Here is a 19562-nt window from a genome sequence, read left to right as displayed (position 1 = left end):
TCTTTATATAAATATCATGATCGGGCAGTAACATCCCTGTTTATCTCCGACGTCACTTAGATAAAACTTTAGATATGATAAAATGTTCTATTTTTAGGTATTTCCTCCTCCGTAATAACTTTCACTATAATCTCCATATTAGGGTTGTATTCAGATGTGGGATGAATTATGGCTCATCATCACTGTTTCGATGTGGAACTAAACTTTGGAAGTACATTTTTGTTAGAAGGATTCCCCTGAGAATAATCTGATGCAATTAATGGGAAAATCCAGCAGCAAATCATCTATTCTCCCTACAGCGCCCCCCACAGGAAAAGTAAGAAATTACACAAGTCCAACTGAAATGTATTGGCTATCCATGGAGTGCATGGATATGTTGAGTCCTCCGGTATAACAAAGCCTCTATGCAGATAATATTTGCTCTAGCTAGTAAATGGGGGCTCTGATCAAAGTATGATTTTTGGATCTAAGGACCATGTCTTTTCCTACATCTATGATAAGATGAGGTTTATCCGTCACAAGCCATCTAAAAATATATAGTAAATCAGAGGACCCCATTTGCACATCCATTTTCACGTATGCAATCTATCCATATTTTTCATGGATAAGAATCCATCATAGTCTTTAGGAATATTCACGTCTGTTTTGTTTTTTTTTGTTTTTTTCGCAGATTGTCCGCAAAAATAAAATGGAGACGTTTATTTGTATCTGATTTGCTGATCAAACTGGTTCCATTAAAAAAATTAAAAAATAACAGATCGCCCTCAGATGCCATTCATGTTTGATCCAAGTGCTGCCATTTTTTACTGTTTAATGAGAAGCTTGGAAATTTTTATTTTTTTATTGCATAGTAGGAAAACTGATTCCATGCAGTTGGTAAAAAAAAAAACTAACACAAGGGTGAAATATTGATGAAAATCAGTCCCAGCACACTGATGAAATGTATAAAAAAAATGGACGTCTAAACGAGAGAACAGACAACAAAGGATCCATTCACTGTAATAAATACATTCCTATAGAAGCATTGTAAAATGTAGCAATACTATCTTATGTCTTATGTGAGGTCCGTAACGCAAAACACATATACTGCACTATGTAATGTAAAGGTATCAATCTAAAAAAAAAAAATTAAAAGGGGGTAATCTATTTTTATAAACCCTATAATCACCCACAAGAAAATAACTATTTACTATTACAATTTCCGGCCATTTTCCCATAGGTCCTCGTCTTCCCATGTATCTGTTTTTGACAACCATGCAATAGTGTTACTACTGTGTCCAAGCTCAGCCATCAATAGGGACGTCATCACTGCTGGCTCTGATTGGCTGCAACGGGAATTGTCACACAACAGTTGACATGATGATATCAAGTCAGCAAAGGATCTGAACTGTGAGGAAGGAATATATTGAGCAGCACGGTGGCTCAGTGGTTAGCATTGTATGGTGGCTCAGTGGTTAGCACTGTTGCTTTCCAGCGCTGAGGTTCAAATCCCATCAAGGACAATATCTGCAAGGAGTTTGTATGTTCTCCCCGTGTTTGTGTGGGTTTCCTCCGGGTTCTCCTGTTTCCTCCCTCACTCCAAAGACATACTGATAGGGAATGTATATTCTGAGCCCCATTGGGGACAGTGATGACGCCTGTAAAGTGCTGTGGAATATGTTGCTGCTATATAAGCAAACCATAATATATAAATTATAGGTTTCCATATGTCTGGAGTTTGTATCTCAAAAGCAATAAATGTCTGATACATTTTCCTACTACTTCACCCAAAATATTGATAGGTCAAAATAATCTACATACATGCAAGTAAGCAGACCATGTAACAGCTAAAGGACCGTTGAAGAGAGCAAACCCAGAATGGTTGATCCAATCCCCTTTGTGACTGGGTGACATAAACAGGTGCTGGATGCCCATCCCCAAAGAAACTGCATTATTAAGAAACACAAAGGGAAAGAAATTGGTCCAAGGGTCAAGAAAGGCAAAATACACATCAGTCATTCTGCCCTTAGTGGCAAAAGCTAGCATCACAATGGGGGGGACTTTACCATGTAGACCACTCTCACTTAAAAAAAAATAAATTAAACATGCTTAAAATGTTTAAATTATGGTTAAGGCTTATGTTTGAAATGCTGTGCCATTGTTTCTAGGGCTCATGCTATTGAGCCTCATTTGACTCTATATATCTGAGTTAATAATTACCTGATCATCCTCTTTTTCTCATACCTAATTATCCTTAATTTATAATCCATATATCTAAGCTGTGCGAAAATTCACTAAATATGCTTATACATAGCAACTATTCTGAACAAGAAGAGATGCAGTGTAAAGCATGATGGACAAACAGCAGCATGTAGGAAAAATGAGAAGAGGTGAATATCTGACAAACACAGATTCCCCTTTGGAGTGCTCCTTCTACTTTTTGGTAGATAGATAGATAGATAGATAGATAGATAGATAGATAGATAGATAGATAGATAGATAGATAGATAGATAGATAGATAGATAGATAGATAGTTTATGATGTCTGGTGTACTGTCATCGAGGAATGTACATGACATAAAAACCTTATTTTCCACATTTCCCATAGATAGTTGGTTAGATTATATTCCCCATCTGTGCACATACACCCCATTTTAATAATAATCACCCCCAGAGTGATAGATTCACAGTCATCCTCCTGTCTGAATCCGGTTATACCTGTTAAATATCACCAGAGCAATCAATCCATCTGCTCCAATCTCCTGCATATCCTCCCAACCCAAATCTGCAGTAATAACAGGCCTGTGCCTCAGCAATTGCAGTTAATGTCACTCTTTGTGTCACATAATCATTAAAGGAGGAATAACCCAAAAGTCGGCATCTTCTAGAAGTGTTACTAACATCATCCTCCACATATATGGATGTAAATGTCTGTGTGAGATCAAGAAGTGATCATGGATGATGGAACAGGGGGGTAGCAGATATTTTGTAGAACTTTTTTGTCAGTAATCCTATTGAAGAATATTATAGCCAGCCTCTCCTCAGCCTGAAATGGCTGATAACAAGGAACAAAAGACTGTATTCATCTGCACAGCAAGGTGAGATAAGATAGAGTTTAAAGGGTTAGTGTCCCTTTAAGACTGTAGATCAAGATCTGCACCTCTGAGCTATCCTGAGCCGTCTGCACTGTGCAGCATATGCTGCAAGGAGAATTTTCTTTTTTATAAAAAGTAATCTTATATTCCCATAAAGCATAAGTCACATTATTAAGGAACAACAAGTCTCAGCATTCTTTGCTTAGGAATAAACCACAACGCATAAAACCCGTATGTCTGTATATTTGCACAACTGCAAAACCGAGATCCGAGTGCAATAGTCTCCTAGTAAATCCCAGCCACGTCTGACTGCTCTCCAGATTATGCCTTCGGATAGGAGACCTGTCTCAAGTTTAACCCTCTCAGTATAAATTGGAACAATTTATCCTGGCAGACTGGGAAAGGGTTAATTCTACAGCAACTAATGCAATTTAAACAATGCGGGGATGAAAAAAAACTAAAAAAAACATCAAAGCCGACTGGAAGTTATGCACTTAGCAAGAGGGATTGTAGATATTTGCTTTGGACAGATATAGCAGAGCTCAAATTGATTTTGCATAGGACTGCAAGTGAACTAAAGTCATTTAACAAAGGCTAGATAGAAAGATATATGAGACAGATAGAAGATAGATAGATAGATAGATAGATAGATAGATAGATAGATAGATAATAGATAGATAGATAGATAGATAATAGATAGATAGATAGATAGATAGATAGATAGATAGATAGATAGATAGATAGATAGATAGATAGATAGATAGATAGATGATAGATAACAGACAGTGTCGGGATCATGCATATGGGCCACATTCTCTTGGACATAATATCATAAAATCCTATAAACTATATAGTTAAATACAAGCAATTCATATTGGGCGATTCATATCTATGTATCAACTAATTAGAATCCTAATTATATAAAGAGACAAAAAGAAGAGAGATCTGCACACACATGCAAACCTTTTAGTGCCAATTTACTTCCGGCAAAAGTCTTGATCTTGATAGTAACCACCAGCCCAAAATTATTTTAAATTAATATAAATAACAATCTGAAAAAAAAGAGATCACACAATGTGAAATTCTATGTCCAGATTCTGCGGGATAAATTGATTATTTGGGGCTTATTTGAAAATAATTAGTGATTTTATACCCTGCGCCTATTTGCGTCTTTGCGCAAAAATTGGCTAAAATGTTTCCGTTTAGATCCTAGTTGTCGCTCCAGTCATTTCATATGTAAATAATAACAATGTAAAAGAAAAAAAATAACCAGAGAGGAAATTATTTTATTTTTTTTTGCTGTTGATTAACTTTTTTCCCCAGAAACGATGATTGAGGATAAATTTCACTTTTCTCATTACTGCGACCAGCAGGTAAATATTAGCATTAAATCTCTATTATTGATCTCCTCAGTTATACAGAGAACGGGATCGGAAAGGGGAGAAATAGAAGGGTCGATAAAGATATGAATGTAATATAATGTAATAAAGAGGAGAATAAATAAAATACAAATATTAATCATGATTAAAAATGCAAAGTGCATCCTCTGTGTGATTCCTTGGCTCAGCCTTCTAGTATCTCCTTGATTTTTAGTCCTTTGCTGTATAGGTCGCTACTCTACGACAAAGTAAATTATTAGATTAGCGATGATGGTGATGGAAATAATTAATCATAATTAATGAATACTAAACTATATTACTGAAGTTCCCGAAGAAGAATATTCTTCATTCCCCAGACGGGAACCTGTTTACCCGAACATAAAATAAAAGATTGAAAATACTTAAAAGGAAACTAGGATCTAGTACAATTTTTTTAAAAAAATAAGTAGATGTATGCCTAAATCGAAATTTATAAAGCATAAAGGAAATGTTTTTATGCAAATATTTTTGTAGCCAAATTTAAAAAAACGCCTATTATAAAAATGTTAATCATAAAATAATATATTCTAATCCTCTTTTATCCCTGAGAATTAACAATTATTTTTTTTATCGCTAGTGTTCTGGCTTGTAGAAAGTTTTTTTTTATTTTCGAATAACACCTGATACTGATAATCATAGGAAGTGTTATTCCATAATCTTAATACTCTGCGTCTTTCAGTGGAGGAAAAGGACTTTTAACAATAACTGACCTGTATTCATAGGTAACGATTTGGTATAATGGAAAGTCAGAAATCGTGTCTGCTGCTTGAAGCTATGGGTTGTCGATCTAACTTTTTCTGTCTATCTATGTATCTATCTATGTATCTATCTATGTATCTATCTATCTATCTATCTATCTATTTCATATATCTATCTCATATCTATCTATCTATCTATCTATCAATCATTATATATTTTTCTATTTCTATTTGACATCTTAAAGTAAAACTTATGACTGAGCTCTTGAGGTCAAATGATAGATAGATAGATAGATAGATAGATAGAGCTACTTTAATACAGGTATAGGGCATATGGAAATATCCATTAATACATAGATAGATACTTGCTATAGAGCATGTCTTTTTGATTTTGAAATATCTATCTATCTATCTATCTATATAAATACATTATTGTGTGTTTCCTTTAGTGTTTCCGGTCAAGCAATAATTTTTGAGCTTACTGGACCAGATATTAGTCCTATATTAAACCTTTCATATAAACTCTTTTAAAAGTTATCAGCTTGTCTTAACATATTTTCTAAAGAATAATTAAATATGTTGCAAACAGTAGAGAACATATTCTATAATGCTTTCAATCAAGCATTATGCTTTGGGCAGCTGGACCTGATACTAGTCCTATAAATTGCATAAAAATACACACACTAGATTCAAGAACCATATCATATCATAATCGCTTATTCTACAACACATCTTCAGGTCTCTGCTTTAAGTAAATGCATCTACTTGCACAAATACCTGGTTTTCTTGCTTTAAATCCTGAATATCTATCTACCTATCCATCCATTTATCTATCTATCTAATATCTATCTATTTATCCATCTATGTAATATCTATCCAACTATCTATCTACCTATCTACTATCCATCTATCTACCCATCCATTTATCCATCAATATAATATCTGTCCAACTATCTATCTGTCTATCTGTCCATTTGTCTGACATGACATAAGAAGAAGCATACTAGAGCTGATGTCAGTATTACAAATTTTTACTTTCCAAACAATGAAATAATAATAATATTAATAATATATTAACTGACAGTTTTTGAAACAATCATAATTAAAAATAAAAATAAAAGAAAATCCAAAGTGCTCGTCATCACTCATTTCCAATGCAGTTCTGCACTGATGTTCCTGGAAGAAGAATAAGAAGAAACTGCTGCATGCAAGTTCAATGTAAGAAGCCTCGGACAACTGAAGAAAGGAGAACTAAGATACTGTAGAAATGGTGTATTAACATCAACAGTACATACAACACGTACAAACAGGGAATGTGTACACACAAGGTGTCCTCTGTCATCATCATCAGGGTGGAGTGAGAATACAATGTGCCTACTTAGAGCTACCAGTCTTTATAAAATCTAGCAGACTACATAGTGTCTGAATACTATTTATATAATATAGACATTACCGGGTGAGCAGTTGCCTATAAGTCCCTTGTGTTTCCAGATCTAGCACTGTATAAACATGCTTTACCTTTGTATGCAATAGTTTTATTTCTCATATGTTTTTTTTAGCAAACACAAATTGTCATAAATAGGCACAAAATGATTAAAAATAGCTAAACTGTATCTTATACATGTACAAGCCTTATTATTATTATTATTTGTTTTGTATCCTTCATGCCATCCACGGAACATGTATATCACAATATATTACAACTTTCTTATACAACAGAGTCTTTATTTAAGGAAGGGTGGGGGGTGGACTTGGTCACCTTAATACTATTGACTGAGGTCATTCCTAGAGTTGTTTTTTTTATTTTTATTTTTATTGTTTTTAATCATAATCGTTCTTCTAATGATGAATTGCTTTGTCCTTCGATCCTGAAATGTCCACCATCTTCTGTTACCACTAGTCACTGTTGGCAACTGGCACACCAAGTGCATATGCTTTAGTTCACAGGTAGAGAGAGACCTCTTAGTCTGGAAATTAATAAAAGTTCATTGAAATGTCCTGATTTAAAAAGGTAATGTGTCCAAAAAAAGCTTGTCAATGATAGCTGGTGGTGGCACCAAGTCCTCCAGTTTTAGATAAAAGATACGTTGGAGCCCCTGTGTGCAAAGGGTTCTGAGTTCTGGTAGCTTTCCCAAAAGTTTGGACAGGTAGTTTGGGCGATTTAGCCCCCCATTGTTAAATGTTACATGGTCCTTTAAGCAGTTAACAATCTTGTTCTGAAGATCTTCTACTCTTTTTGGTTCCTTCAAGCCATGTCTCTCTGCAGAAAAATAATGCATAATCCCGTTAGTCCTACACAAGGTTATTATTGCATGGTATAATTTATATCAAATTTTAGGATTTTGCATCCTTACCTGTCACCATGGCCAATGCAGCAATACATGAAAAGGCTGAAATGTCAATATTCATACTCTGCAAGTTGGAGGAAAACTCAACGATGGAATCAATCCATTCTCCAAATCCACGAACACATTGTAACCTATGGAGAACTGCCCCATTGCAGAAAATGAGTTTGCCCTCGGATGGGTTAGACCTGGAATTAATTAAATAATAGAAAAAAAAAACTAATTAGTATCATTGTAATAAATGGCCCTTTAAAAGACTTCTAATTACCGCAGAGCCAATAAAATGCAAATCAATTGACCTTGAACGAAGGGGTTGCTTACATAACAATTAAATCTTAATTTGGTGATAATTACCTGTATGCTAATCTTAAAACAAAGAGTTCTAAGAAAGCTGATTCAAAGAGAAGATCTTGGTCTTGTTTGTGAAGCTCAGAAAAACCCGGGATTTTTTCAGCCCAACCTCTGATGATCTCCATAGAGCCAGTAAGCAAGTCATAAAATTGTTGTATATGTTGAGTGTCATCTCCGTTCATTTGGAACTCTGGGTTTGCTTGAAACTATGAAAAATTAACTCTTTTATTATTATAGAAATATGTTTAATACAAATAGATACATGATAAGTAATAATAACTGCGAAAGTGGCTTCTATGTGAATTAAATTCTATGTGATGTGAAGCAAGGGAAATCTAATTAAATGCAGGTCTATATAGTGGTGATATCATAGACAGAGGACATTATATGTGTAGATCAGGATGAAGCATTTGTTAGGGTCAATACTAAAGGTTGGAGGTCACAAATAAACACTGTCCTAATGGAGTAAATTGTAAATATATTGTATCAATCTGGAAGGAAACAACATAAGATTATTCTGCAATCTCCAGGGATATTGGCGGTTATAGGTTATAGGGTTCACATAAGGTGTGTGACATGATCTCCTGCTTACACTTCCAGTAAAGGAAACCAGACTGAGTGTTGAAAAAAATAATTTTCATCCTGATATTTGCTCTTATTTTCTATGCAATATGAGACTAAACTATAACAATGATATTACAATATAGGGTCGATACAGAATATGGGGTGACCCCATAAAGGCTGATACATCCAGCCTATACTCCCACTTACCCTGGAATAGTCCAGGCTGCTCATAGCCGGGTTGGAATCGACGTGGGCTCTCACTAGGGCACTGATCAAACTCACCGGGGGGCTCGGGGGCGACGGCTCCTGGGGGCTCTTGGGTTTGGATGGTAAGCGACCTCTCCGACCTTTTAGACTGTCTGTGCGAACCACTGGATGTAAATACAAGATGAGGACGTTAATATGCCTTTCCCACACACATTCCTGGCACACAGTGTACTCTGCCTGATGACAAAGACCCCTTCACTCCGGCCTGACTGCTTATACTATAGGAACAATGCAGTGATCATCACCACTGTGCCCAGGACATTCCCTGGCATCAACTTCTCTGCAAAGCCCGGTCCCACTCTTCCCCCAATACACAGCACTGGACAATATATATCTACTGCTAAAATATGGGGTAATCATAGTACACAAGCACATAGGTGTCTATCTCATATCTATCTATCTATCTATCTATCTATCTATCTATCTCATATCGATCTATCTCATATCTATCTATCTATCTATCTCATATCGATCTATCTCATATCTATCTATCTATCTATCTATCTATCTATCTATCTATCTATCTCATATCGATCTATCTATCTCATATCGATCTATATATCTCATATACATCTATCTATCTCATATCTATCTATCTTCATATCTATCTATGTATCTTCATATCTATCTATAGTTATCTTTGCATGCAATTATCGCACACAATGTAACCTACTTAAAGGGATATTTCGGAGCTATCTACAGCAGCTCAGAAATGTTTGTCAGTCTAGGTACACATGGATATATGCATATATAAATACAGCACTATATATACATATAGGTCCACGTACATCTTTATATTATATATATATACATCAATGTATATATGTATGTGTGCATACATTATAACTTGGAATAGATACATAGTAGCTAAACATAAAAAAAAAAAAAAACAACTCTGCCCAATCGCATTTATCTATATATCTAATCGATGTATCCAAGGCTCGTCTGTTATCAATTTTATCTTTATGTATCAAATATTTCTAATCGATATGTCTAATGCCTATATATTTATTTATTTATCTATCAATCTTATATCTATCCATCTACTTCTATTAAGATTGAGGCTAGAGAAAGTCTATATCTATCAATCTACCTTCTTATCTGTCTATCTAACATCACTCTCTCGCATCTATCTGTCCGTCTGTTTATCTATATATCATTTATCTATCACCTATATATCTTTTATCAAACTTTTTTTCAATCTACTTCTCTTATTAATTACTATTATCTATCTATATATATATATCTGTTATCAATATATATTATTAATCTATCTTTCTATTTACATTTCATCATCATCAGTCTCTAAGAATTCAATTTAGTCTATCATCTACCTATCTATCTATCTATCTATCTATCTATCTATCGATCTATCTATCATCTATGTATCTATCTATCAATTATCTATCTATCGATCTATCTATCATCTATGTATCTATCTATCAATTATCTATCTATCTATCTATCTATCATCTATGTATCTATCTATCTATCTATCAATTATCTATCTATATATCGATCTATCTATCATCTATGTATCTATCTATCTATCAATTATCTATCTATCATCTATCTATATTAGTGGATAATATAAATGGATAAACTAGACTCTGTACCTTCTTTGACCATCCCAACTGCAAGGCACTTCTGGAAGCGACAGTACTGACACCTATTCCTACGTCGTTTGTCAACCGGACAATTTTTATTTGCTAAACAAACATATTTGGCATTTTTCTGCACAGTGCGCTGCAAAGAAAGAGAAAAGGGAAAGGCAGAGGGTGAATCCATGGGATCTGCTCATACTCAGGACTCCTGTGTTGTGTGTGTGATGTGTGTGGAGGGGACATTGAAGAGCATTAACATTCAGCCACAGAGCTGTGTTTTATATTCCAAGAAGACAAGGAGTAAATACAGATCCGTGGCCATTCATATTATTTACATCCCTCAGAGACGTCTCTATTTCACATGATAAGATTATTCAATCAGGACGCTGAAATAAAGAGATCACTTAATTTTACCATAGGGAATTCAGTTCCACTTGGTTAGTTAAGACACGGTTCTCTGTCCTAACCAATTTATATCTGAAACTGCTAGGAACACAAACAGAAATGTCCTACCAAACACAAGCAAAGGAATACAATGCCACTGGTGTAATTCTTGGCCCTTTCTGGAAGAAGCGTATAGGAAGATTTCCAATTCTTTTAAATCCAAAACTACATGTGGCCACAAGAATAATTGGTCTGATTGCAGATTATGTTTATATCCTTGATCACAGACCAACATAAATAATTACAACATTGAATAACTGAGGAAATTCCTGGAGAACATTACTTCGGTTCTGATTTTTAGCACCTTTCAAGTGTGTTATCCTCCAGAACTAATAAATAAAATGTATCTAATAAAGCTGGTACTAACCTTGAAAAATCCTTTGCATCCTTCACAAGTACGAACTCCATAGTGTTGGCAAGCAGCATTGTCTCCACAGACCGCACAGAGACCCTCATTGGAAGGAGACCCTCTGGATGGAGGTGAAGGAATTTGGCTGTCAATGAGTTGGGACGCATGGCCAAGTTGAAGTCCAGGGAAGCCCATAGCTGCCTGTTTTCTGATGGGGTTAGGAACAGCAAAAGTCTGTCCGTCCACTATGTGATGGGCTCCAGATGTTTCGGGATTCATAGATACATGGTGGCCATCAAACCTCATTTGACAACTAGAAACTGGTGTCCCAGGTGGAGACTGCTTGAAAGAGAACAAGGAGAGTCTGGAGACAGGACCTTTCCTCTGGTCAATCATGTGGGTGGTGGCCACATAGTTTTGATGGAAGCTGTGAAGGGAGCCAGGGTCATCCCACATTGAACTATGCTGGACAGGGAAACCTGGAGTGTTTGAACTTGGGGGTGAAGAGGATTTGTAGTAAATTGAGCCCGAATGTGGCATCATCTCATCGGATTGGGGTGGGAGGTGGCTGTGCTGTTGGTAGCTGTGCATCTGAATATCTTCAACTTTTATTGAAGACTGTTGACCAGAGATTGGCATTTGATACAAGCAAGGTGGCTTGACGTCGTAGCTTGAGTTGTAGTTGTCCATAAAGGTACTAAAGCTGGGGAGAGAAGTGGTGGCAGTGATTTCAGTGTTGGTCAGGTCCATGCTAAACTTGACAAACTCTGGAGTTAAGAAATCGGAGCTGTATTCTCCTGAAGAGTGGTAACTGTAGCTCTGGGAAGCTGGGCTGGCTCCTTGTGGCGATGACCCATACTGAGCCTGAACACAGGGCATGGCTGTAAATGAAACAATTAAATAGATACCCATACTGTTCAACTGAGCACTTCTCCAAACACTGGAGTATTGTTTCATTCACCCCCAAAAAACATCTACAAAAGTAAAAAGTGCCCCCATCCCCTCCCCTCTTAAAACAGCAAAAGAACTAGGGTACCCAATGCATGCGTAAAACTGACTCTAAGACCATCAGTTGTCATTACCTGCCATCAAATAAAGTCCCACTTGTTACTTAAATGTTGCAAACTACTATGCAAGTCAATGTATACTATGCCAAGATATCGTCTAGGTAACTCTACATTACATTAACCAAGAATATCTATCCAACCAGTGTAAATTCCTATCACTATAGAAAGACTATATTAAAAATATGTGAAGCCCCCACCCAAAAAAAAACAAAACCCACCCAGACCCCATAATGATCTGAACAAACCTTCAGCCGGGCTGCGGGCGTTGTCGATGTAAGTAAAGGATGACAGTGTTGTAATTCTTGTTGGCGAGATTTCCAAAATATAAAAATGCTTCAGTTTAGAAAAAACCACGTCACCAGCATAGGTTTCTGCAATAAAAAATACACCACAAGTTACTTATAAGAAGGTGGAATTATAAAGGGATAACATACAAATAATATACATATATAAAATGCACCTACATAGGGAATTACAGAGGAGAAATAGCTAAAGTGAAATACATTGATGAGTGGAAGTGACTTTTCTGGTGCACATGAGTCATTAGTGAAATCCCTGACTCTGGCCACTCACTATAAATCACTGTATGTTCACTACACTGGGTTGACTCATTTCACTCTTCATTGTGGGTGTTCACTTTATGGAATAGCAATCAATTACTGACAACTATGACAGGCATTTAAATAGTGACAGGACACAAATCATATAGTCAGGCCTAGCACCTGTCACATGGATTCATTACTTCTGATCACCTAAGTGTAATACCAAAAAAATCTGGCTTAATATCGCCTTATATATTATATTACATTACAATCATGGCCACAATAAAATAATAGACTAAATTAATTATGGGGGGAAAAAACGCATATGTACAAGTATTTATATAATATAGATACAATGTATCAGGTGGTGTGACAATTCTACACACATGGTACTTGGTGTAAATGCTCTCAGAATAGAAAGGAAGGGACACAAGCAAGCCAAATGGTTTATAATAGCAAAATAGCGCTACATTAAACAAGGCACCAGATTCAAGTCCCTATTAATTGGTTTACATCACCTCTTCCAGCTGATAGCCCCGTGTACAGTAACTAGGAGACCAGAACATCACCTCCCCCAGAGCCAGGAGCTCACAGGGCAACTACACTCCAGAAAGCCAGAAGCCAGGCTGCATCTCCAGAAACAGCAGAGGAGACAACCGTGTGGATGGATAAATGGATGGATGAATAGATAGATATGAGATAGATATAGATAAATGGATGGATAGATAGATAGCTCTGGAATAGATAGATAGATAGATAGATAGATAGATAGATATGAGATAGATATAGATAAATGGATGGATAGACAGATAGATAGATAGATAGATAGATAGATAGATATGAGATAGATATAGATAAATGGATGGATAGACAGATAGATAGATAGATAGATAGATAGATAGATAGATAGATAGATATGAGATAGATATAGATAAATGGATGGATAGACAGATAGATAGATAGATATAGATAAATGGATGGATAGATAGATAGATAGTGAGGATAGATAGATAATAGATAGATAGATAGAGAGAGAGATAGATAGATTTTATCCATGTGCTCTTTAGCAGTAGTGATATGGCACTATGTATGAAGCTTTCGTCACAACTTCCATTGAACACATGGCAACCTACATAGTGCAACTTTTGCTACACAGAGGAACATGGAGTTTTAGACAGATATATAGATAGATATACAGATAGATAAACAAATGGTAGATAGATAGTGAAAGATGTATATATATATATATATATATATATATATATATATATTTATATATAGAGACACAGAAATATGTTAAGAGATAGATAATAGAAAAAAAACAGGGATTGATAGATAGATAAATAGATAGATAGAGAGATCGTCCCCATTTTTCAATCAGCCATCTACAATCTATAATTGAACCACAACCACTTTCTTCCAGCCCAGGACAAAGTAAACTCTGTGGATAAGCTGCTGAGTCTGAGCTCCATGATGTCATATAATAACACAGTAATCAGCCGTGACATCACTATCCACAGCAGAGCCAGTAGTGTCCTGCATGTATCAGCCATCAGATGCCACACATGCAGCAGACACAGTCAGGAGTGATGTGTTGCGATGCTCCCCTGGTGCTGCTGTCAGTAAGCAGAGCACAGGCTGCTGCTCGGCGCGGGGATGAATGAGCGGAGCCGGCACTTACTTGCAGGGCAGCGCTGTGGAGCGGCCGGCTCCTCTATGCCTCCAGCTGTGCGGCGCCGCTGCCGCTGTACATCCCTGTGCTGCGCTGCTGCGGACGGAGAGGAGAACTTGCTGGCGGAGCAGTGATCAGTCCGTGCAATGTGCCTTTGTTTATGTGGGCTCAGTATACCTCAGCGCTCACTCTACAAGAGCGGCGTCAGCTGACGTCAGCCGGGCCGGCCAATCACCGGCGCTCTCTGCTCCACCGTCTGTGCTGTTGGCCCCGTTCTGGCTTTTGGTAAATTTCCGATGTGACGTCACGCAGCGAGCGCTGGTCTAAGGTGGGAGCGAGCAGGGTTCTCACTTTCTGTGGAGCCTTCCTAGTGGGGGCAACCCCAGGAAACTGTGTGTATGAGTGTGTGTGTAGTAGTGTCTGTGAGTGGGTGTGTGCTAATATATCACTGTGTGACTGCAACTCTGCAAAGATTTACACTCAAGTAGTGATAGTGTGTGCGCTTATACATACACCTCTCTATACACATATACACACTATCCGTATTCATACTAACTACACTATAGATACACTTTCTATATATATATATACACATACACACAGATGTACATACACCTACACACACATCTACACACACATATATACACACACATATATACACACATCTACATACACACATATATACACACCTACACACACATATATACACACACATATATACACACACATATACACACACACATATATACACACAGGTACACACACATCTACATACACATCTACACACACATATATACACACACCTACATACACACATCTACATACACACATATATACACACCTACACACACATATACACACACATATATACACACCTACACACACATATATACACACACATATATACACACCTACACACACATATATACACACACATATATACACACACATATACACACACACATATATACACACAGGTACACACACATCTACATACACATCTACACACACATATATACACACACCTACATACACACATCTACATACACACATATATACACACCTACACACACATATACACACACATATATACACACCTACACACACATATACACACACATATATACACACAGGTACACACATCTACACACACATATATACACACACACATATATACACACCTACACACACATATACACACACATATATACACACAGGTACACACACATCTACACACACATATATACACACCTACACACACATATATACACACACATATACACACACATATATACACACAGGTACACACATCTACACACACATATATACACACCTACACACACATATACACACACATATATACACACAGGTACACACATCTACACACACATATATACACACACACATATATACACACCTACACACACATATACACACACATATATACACACAGGTACACACACATCTACACACACATATATACACACCTACACACACATATATACACACACATATACACACACATATATACACACAGGTACACACACATCTACACACACATATATACACACCTACACACACATATATACACACACATATACACACACATATATACACACAGGTACACACACATCTACACACACATCTACACACACATATATACACACACCTACATACACACATATATACACACACATGTATACACACACATATATACACACATCTACATACACATATATACACACACATATACACACACATATACACACCTACATACACACATATATACACACATGTACACACACATCTACACACACATACACACACATCTATACACACATGTACACACACATACACACACATGTACACACATATATACACACATATATACACACATATATACACACATATATACACACATACACACACATCTACACACATATACACACACATCTACACACACATATACACACACATACAGACACATCTACACACATATACACACACATATATACACATATATACACACATATATATATACATATATACACACATATATACACACACATATACACATGTAAACACACATATATAAACACATATATATACACATATATATACACACACATATATACACACATATAAGCAGACACATATATATACACACACTCACTGCAACTCATTAAAACAAAAGTATACACACATAATCACACACATACTTCCAGTATATTGCAGATACTCACACTCATGCCCCAATACCACAACATACAAATACACATAATAAATCCCTGCACACACAGATGTGCCCCAGCTCTGCTCTATGGGGGTCTATTGCTGTTGTACAGAAGCATTCTCTATAACATTGTGTCTCTCCCTTACTGTTGCTGTGATCCTGGGTGTATTCATATATTTGTGTTAGATTATTATGAACTGATTCCATTGGCTTTCTTATACTATGATGCCTGTGGATCTGGTCGGTCTCATTACTGCACACAGAGATACAGGACACAATTGCTCTGCGATTTGCCAGTTGTGTATTCTGAGGATCATTGTATGGGGCAACATTGTATCTGCAGCTCTGTTCTTATGTGGGGATACAAAGTGTAGCTTGGGACATTGTATCTTTCTGATATGATTCATTAGTGTGGTATATGTTTAGGTAATGAGGATTGCACACAGATATCCTGCTCGGTCAGTCCAGCTTCTGCATCCCTGAAGCTGGAAGTTTGAATTTACATAATAAAATCCTTGTATGAGGCTGCAACATCATGTGCATTAATTCAGGTCCATAGTCTCATTTTTAATCAAGAGGCTCTGCAGCAGCTGTCTATAGAAAGCTACAAGCAGCCCATGTACTTTGGCAATGAAACTGTCATTGTAACAGTGGAACACATACCATTTCCACCTGCCCCACGTGTGAGAATAGACGACTTTACACCCAAGTAACCTTGTTTCTTTAGCAGGCTCCTGAGTCATAAATAACAAAATGACATAACATCTACACACATATGCAGCTTGGATCCTATAATTAGCCATGTGGGTGAGGAGGATGCTGCTGTCTTCTAAGCAGCCAGAATTTTCCTCTGTGCTTCAGAGAGGAGTATAGTATCTGCCTGGCCCCATCCATCCAGACATTGTGCAGTGTTATAAACAGGACCCCCCCCCCATCCATCTCTTTGCTTGTAGTAGCAGCTCCTGCCCCCTTGAAGGATCCAACTGTCTAATTCCTGCCTGCTGCTGAGATGGGCAGACCCTAGTCCTTGTGTAATGATAATAGAGGAGACCTCCTGTTATTTAGGGGGGAAACAAGGCGGATTCTGACAGCTTTCAATGAAAGGACAATTAAAATGACAGAGCTGCTCTATCTGCTGTATGCAAAGGGAGCATTAGCTGCTAATTATAAATAATATTAATTATTACTATTATCACAGTTGTCATTGGATGCAATAGGAAGAATAAACAGGTATGTCTTTCAATTGGACACAAATGTGTCATTTTCAATAAAAAACAAATCTGATATTTTTTTAGCCATTGCAATATAATCCCATGTCCCATATGTCATTGTGCATACACTTGATAGTGTACTGAGAGCCTATGACTGGTATTTTCCTTGTTAATAATGGTGAATTGTGATTACACAAATGCAATAAAAAAAAATTGATGTTCCGTCAATAGCCATCAAATTGGTTTGTGAACCAAAAGGGATTATGTGTTGGAATAGCATATTTCAAAATAGGTTTTGGAATATATTGTCAGATATGCTATTAGAAATGGAGTTCCATTTATTCCAGAGCATTTTCCACTTTAGAAGACCAACATATTTATGCATTAGGGCAGGGGCAGACGGGCGTAGATTCTCTCATCTGAGAGAATCGGGCCGATAATGCAAATGACACTGATCAAACTCTGATCAGACTGTGATCATAGTGTGATCTGATTATTTCAGATGAGGTGAAGATGGAGAAAAAATGTCTCTGTGCTCTCCATTCTGCTAGTCCATGGAAATTGGACAGCACTCAGGTGACATCCGAGTGCAGTCTGATGTTTTCCATGCACTCATTGCACTCAGTGTGATCCAAATATCAGATCAAACTTGGGAATGCTATGATTTTTTCTTCAAACAGACTGTCCAAGAAAAAAATCAGACATGTGCATGGCCCCATAGATCACACTCAGATCAAAAATACGCTTGTCTGCCCTGAGGCCACATTCCCACATTCCGTATTTGGTCAGTATTTTACATCAGTATTTGTAAGCCAAAACCAGGAGTGGGTGATAAATGCAGAAGTGGTGACGTGTTTCTATTATACTTTTCCTCTGGTTGTTCCACTCCTGATTTTGGCTTACAAATACTGATGTCAAATACTGACCAAATACTGAATGTATGAATGTGGCCTTACAGAGATAGATCATTAAGTTCAATATGAGATGTGTAATACTTCATTTTTCCTGTGGAGGCACTGCAGGGAAACTGAACACCTTGCTTCTGGGTTCTTCTACAGCTGATCTCTGTCAATCCTCTATTATCAGCCAATCATTCGAGAATGTAGATAGAAATGGATTCTTCAAATCATACATTGGATATATTGCTTTGCCATATATATATATATTTTTTACTTTTGAAGGCTATACAAAGTATTCTAACGGTTGGTTGGTGAATTAATGAATTAACTTACTCATCTTCCCTAAAAGTCTGGATACATTTTCTAAATGGGCTTAATTGCTCATACCCAATTAATTTTGTACCATAGACATAACGATTCTAACGAGGGCTCGTTAACGGTTGCAACATATGTAAAATCATTAAGTTATACAGCCGCATACGGAAGTCTTAAAATATCATATACAAGGATACAAGCTTTCCTTTTCTTATGGAAGAATGACCACTGATGGCTCACTGAATGTGTCAGCTAGCACAGCAAATGAAGTGTTAATAATTTCTGCAGCCCACAGTCAGTATCAGCGCAGAGCAGTCAGACACAAAGGTTTGATGGTGTTTTAGGTTGCAGAGGTTTTACCAATATTTGCATAGGTAATACCAAGGATCACTTCAGATTACCTGCATGAGGATGTATTCATTTCACTCAAGTACATATTGTGCCTGTATGGAACATCCCATCCCCCACGCTGGAAATTCAATACACAGGATGGTTGCCAAATGGCAATC

At 36.9% G+C, this 19562-nt stretch overlaps 1 protein-coding gene across 3 annotated transcripts; it reads right to left on the bottom strand.

Annotated features, from left to right (window-relative positions):
- Nucleotides 1–6006: 6006 nt before the first annotated feature.
- NR4A2 (nuclear receptor subfamily 4 group A member 2) lies at nucleotides 6007–14593 on the bottom strand. 3 transcript variants are annotated; one of them, XM_073647157.1, is made up of 8 exons: nucleotides 14405–14593; nucleotides 12427–12552; nucleotides 11133–11995; nucleotides 10334–10463; nucleotides 8733–8821; nucleotides 7890–8092; nucleotides 7545–7723; nucleotides 6007–7450 (listed from the first exon to the last, which is right to left on the bottom strand). In XM_073647157.1, exons 3-8 carry the CDS (start codon nucleotides 11991–11993, stop codon nucleotides 7194–7196), a joined length of 1719 nt encoding a protein of 572 aa, XP_073503258.1. In that variant the 5' UTR covers nucleotides 11994–11995; nucleotides 12427–12552; nucleotides 14405–14593; the 3' UTR covers nucleotides 6007–7193. The 3 variants fall into 3 exon arrangements, with proteins under 3 accessions (XP_073503258.1, XP_073503259.1, XP_073503257.1); XM_073647158.1 differs by having other exon boundaries at nucleotides 6008–7450; nucleotides 8658–8821; nucleotides 11133–11817; XM_073647156.1 differs by having other exon boundaries at nucleotides 6009–7450; nucleotides 8658–8821.
- Nucleotides 14594–19562: the final 4969 nt, after the last annotated feature.

This window comes from Phyllobates terribilis, unplaced genomic scaffold, assembly GCF_046119375.1.
Source record: "Phyllobates terribilis strain yellow unplaced genomic scaffold, ASM4611937v1 Scaffold_9__5_contigs__length_417890890, whole genome shotgun sequence".
NCBI lineage: Eukaryota > Metazoa > Chordata > Amphibia > Anura > Dendrobatidae > Phyllobates > Phyllobates terribilis.
Note: the sequence above shows the minus strand (reverse complement) of the source record. Positions and strands in the feature narration are given on the sequence as shown.